The sequence below is a fragment of the Mandrillus leucophaeus genome, unplaced genomic scaffold (assembly GCF_000951045.1).
Source record: "Mandrillus leucophaeus isolate KB7577 unplaced genomic scaffold, Mleu.le_1.0 Scaffold28, whole genome shotgun sequence".
Taxonomy (NCBI): Eukaryota; Metazoa; Chordata; class Mammalia; order Primates; family Cercopithecidae; genus Mandrillus; species Mandrillus leucophaeus.
The window spans coordinates 2,127,479-2,130,569 of record NW_012102920.1 but is presented as its reverse complement, the minus strand read 5'-3'; the positions used below and the strand labels follow the sequence as shown (position 1 = coordinate 2,130,569).

General features: G+C 65.4%; 2 protein-coding genes across 3 annotated transcripts in view; both read left to right on the top strand.

The window, feature by feature from the left end:
• The window catches only part of LCN6 (lipocalin 6), a 10,348-nt gene that overhangs the window by 5,146 nt on the left and 2,111 nt on the right, over positions 1–3,091 (top strand). The gene's annotated exons all lie outside the window — the stretch shown is intronic.
• On the top strand, positions 379–3,089 carry LOC105543303 (epididymal-specific lipocalin-10-like; the record flags this gene model as incomplete). The annotated part of the gene is made up of 5 exons (XM_011985152.1): positions 379–477; positions 1,243–1,382; positions 1,809–1,918; positions 2,147–2,254; positions 3,046–3,089. Coding segments are annotated over exons 1-5 (501 nt in total), but the record flags the coding sequence as incomplete, so codon positions are not given.

Here is a 3,091-nt window from a genome sequence, read left to right as displayed (position 1 = left end):
CCGCATGGTGCTCCCCACGTCCACATATGCCCCAGAAGGGCTACGACCAGCCCTTTGCCTGTCACCTGGGAGGCCTGGGATGAGGACCAGGGCTTAATGAGTCTCAGGGGCACACACAGTGACTGCAGGCTGGGCACTGAGGGCAGGAGGGTCCTGGGGCCTCAGAGCCGCCTCTGTCTGCCGGGGCAGCCCAGGCCAGCGGTGACCACGGGGCGGAGCTGTGCCGGCTGCATCTGAGTGTCTGGGGGTGGTCCCTGGGCGGGGAGAGGGTAGCAGAGCCCAAGGCCACACCTGCTGCGTCCCTCCCCTCCCGACCCAGGCTGGTGGCTCCGGGGAGGTTTAAACACTGGCCTTGGCGGCTGAGGGAGGAGGAGGAGGATGAGGCAGGGGCTGCTGGTGCTGGTGCTGGTGCTGGCTGCAGGCTCCCAGGTGCAGGACTGGTACCCCAGGGAGTCCCACACCCTCAACTGGAACAAGGTGAGCCATGCGCCGCTGGTCCCTGAGCCGGGCACCGGCCCTGGAGCTGGAGAAGGCTCCTGCACAGTCTCCCGGCAGTCGCCCAGGAGCAGGGCTACCAGGAGTTCCAGGCACAGGCGATGCCCACCTGGCTTCTCCCACTGCAGCCTCCAGCACAGGGGCCCTGCAAGCTGCAGGGCAGAGGCAGGGAGCCTCGAGGGGTTCAGGGGAGTCGGGGGTTCAGGAGGGTCAGGGTGGAGGGGCCCAGAGAGCTGTGGTCGAGAAGGTTGGAAGACGCCGAGAGGGCAGAGTGGGTGTGGAGCAAGTGGAGCATGTTCTGTAGCGGGAGGGCCCGGGCACCTGCAGAGTGAGCCATGGGAGCAGCACTCATTGGCACGGTGGTGCCCAGGGCGCTGGGGTTGGCAGCAGGCAGAGTTGGGGGCCGAGGGCCGGCGGGAAGGGAAGTGGCCGAGCAGTATCCAGCCCCTAGGAGGCCACGTGGAAAGGAGCCAGGGCCTCTGAGGTAGGGAGGCCTTCCACCTGCTGGTGCCACGGCCCAGCCTGGTGCTGCCTGGGGTGCCTGACCTTCCGGGCACCTGGTTCTCTGCGGCCCAGCTCCAGTGGCCAGGGCTAGAGTGGCCGGGACCGAGGCGGCACCCGGGTGGGGCTGGAGCTCCGGTTCACAGAAGGGTCACTTGTCTCCTGGGTTCTCTAGCTGGGAACCTCGGGGGTGGGGACAGCCCCTGGGTGGCAGCTCTCGTCCCCGCCCACACACCTGCTGCGCAGTTTTCAGGATTCTGGTACATTCTGGCCACGGCCACTGACGCCCAGGGATTCTTGCCGGCCAGGGACAAGAGGAAGCTGGGGGCGTCCGTGATAAAGGTGAACAAAGTAGGCCAGCTCCGGGTGCTCCTTGCCTTCAGCCGGTGAGTGGGCAGCGCCCCCCAGGCAAGGGTGTCCCCTTCCAGGAGGAGGGAGCTGCCTGGGGGCTGGAAAGGAGTCTGGGAGGAGCCTGTCTGTCTGGAAGTTCCGCAAGGACCGTCCCCCAACTTCCTCCCTCTGAACTCCGAGGAAGCGGCCTGCAGCCCCTGGGGCCCCCACACGGGTGGGAGTTGGGAGTGTCTCCCGTGCTGTGGGACAGGCCCCGGTCCGAATTGGAAAATCCTCACACCACAGAGCCTCAAATTGACAAGAGTTGGATAGTGAAGCAAAAAACTGGGGACCTGGTGCCCCAACCTTCCCAGGTCCCATGGGAGCAGGGGCAGGACCGAGATGTGTCGGTGGGACTCGGTGGCCGGCCGGGGGAAGGAGGGGTTCCCTGGTCTGCAGCCTGAGCCCCTGCCTTGCCCCAGGTTGAAGGGGTGCCAGTCCCAGGAGGTGATCCTGAGGAAAGACGGGAAGAAGCCGGTGTTCAGGAACACCTGTGCGTACGCGGTGGGCCTGAGGGAAGGACGGGAGGGCGGTGTGCTTGGGCTCTGAGCCCCGGAGGAGCTGCGTGGGACGCCTCTGTTCCCTCGGTGCCTTGAGCAGGCCTGGCCCGGGAGGGGAGGCCCCAGGAGGGCACTCAGTCCTTTCTGGACACTGCACCCGGCTGGGGGCTCCGAGGCCTCGGACACCAGGGGTCAGGGCTCTGGGTGGGCACAGCCACGCCATCCAGGAACCAGTGGGCATCTCTGGGCATCTCTTTCAGTGAAAGGGGTGAAGGCCTTCCACGTGCTGTCCACTGACTACAGCTACGGCCTGGTCTACCTCCGCCTGGGGCGCGCAGCCCAAAACTACAAGAACCTGCTGCTTTTCCGTGAGCGGGCACAGTGGATGGCAAAGGATGGTGGAGGGAGTGCAGAGAGAGGCATAGAGGGGTGCTGGGCACACGGGGCTGGGCAGGACCCGGGGGTGAGGTGGGCAGAGAGAGTGGGGGTTGGGGCGGTGGTCAGGGCAGGGGCAGTGGAAGCCGAGACCACAGCAGGCAGGTCCTGGAGGTCGCTGAAGCAAGGATGGGGGACGTCAGGAAGAGGCTACAGAGCAGGGTGGGCCATCCAGGTGGCGTGGAGGCCACCAGGATGGTGGCAGGTGCAGGTGCAACGTTCTGCGTGAGGGATGCAGTGGGGATGAGGAGGTACCAGAGGGGTCCCAGGTAGGAGTCTGCCCGGGATGGAGGGGTGTGGAAGTGACCCGGTGTGGGTTAAGGGCCACAAACCCAATTCTAGGCACCAACCACTTGGGGTACAGGGAAAGGAGTGGCCCTCCGGTTGGAAGGGGTCGAGGGGAGGTGGGGTCCTGGGGTCTCAGTCGAGGCGGGGCACGCTCAGGGTGCAGCAAGCCGGGCCATAGCTGGGGGATGGCTGGAGGGTATTCTGCAAGCAGAGAGGGCTCCCCAGGCAACAGCGTGGTGACCCTGGATTCCCGAGCCTAGCTGCTTCGTAAGTGGGGAAGGACCCAGCAGCCGCTGTCCTCCTGTGGCCGATCCCTGCTTCACACCTAAGCTCTGAGGACATTTCAGCAGCTCCCAGGGTGGGGATGGGGGCCAGGGTGCAGATGCTAAAATGGCCAGAGCTGGAGCCTCTGATGTGATCCTGATCTCAACCTCAGATAGACAGAACGTTTCGAGCTTCCAGAGTCTGAAGGAATTCATGGA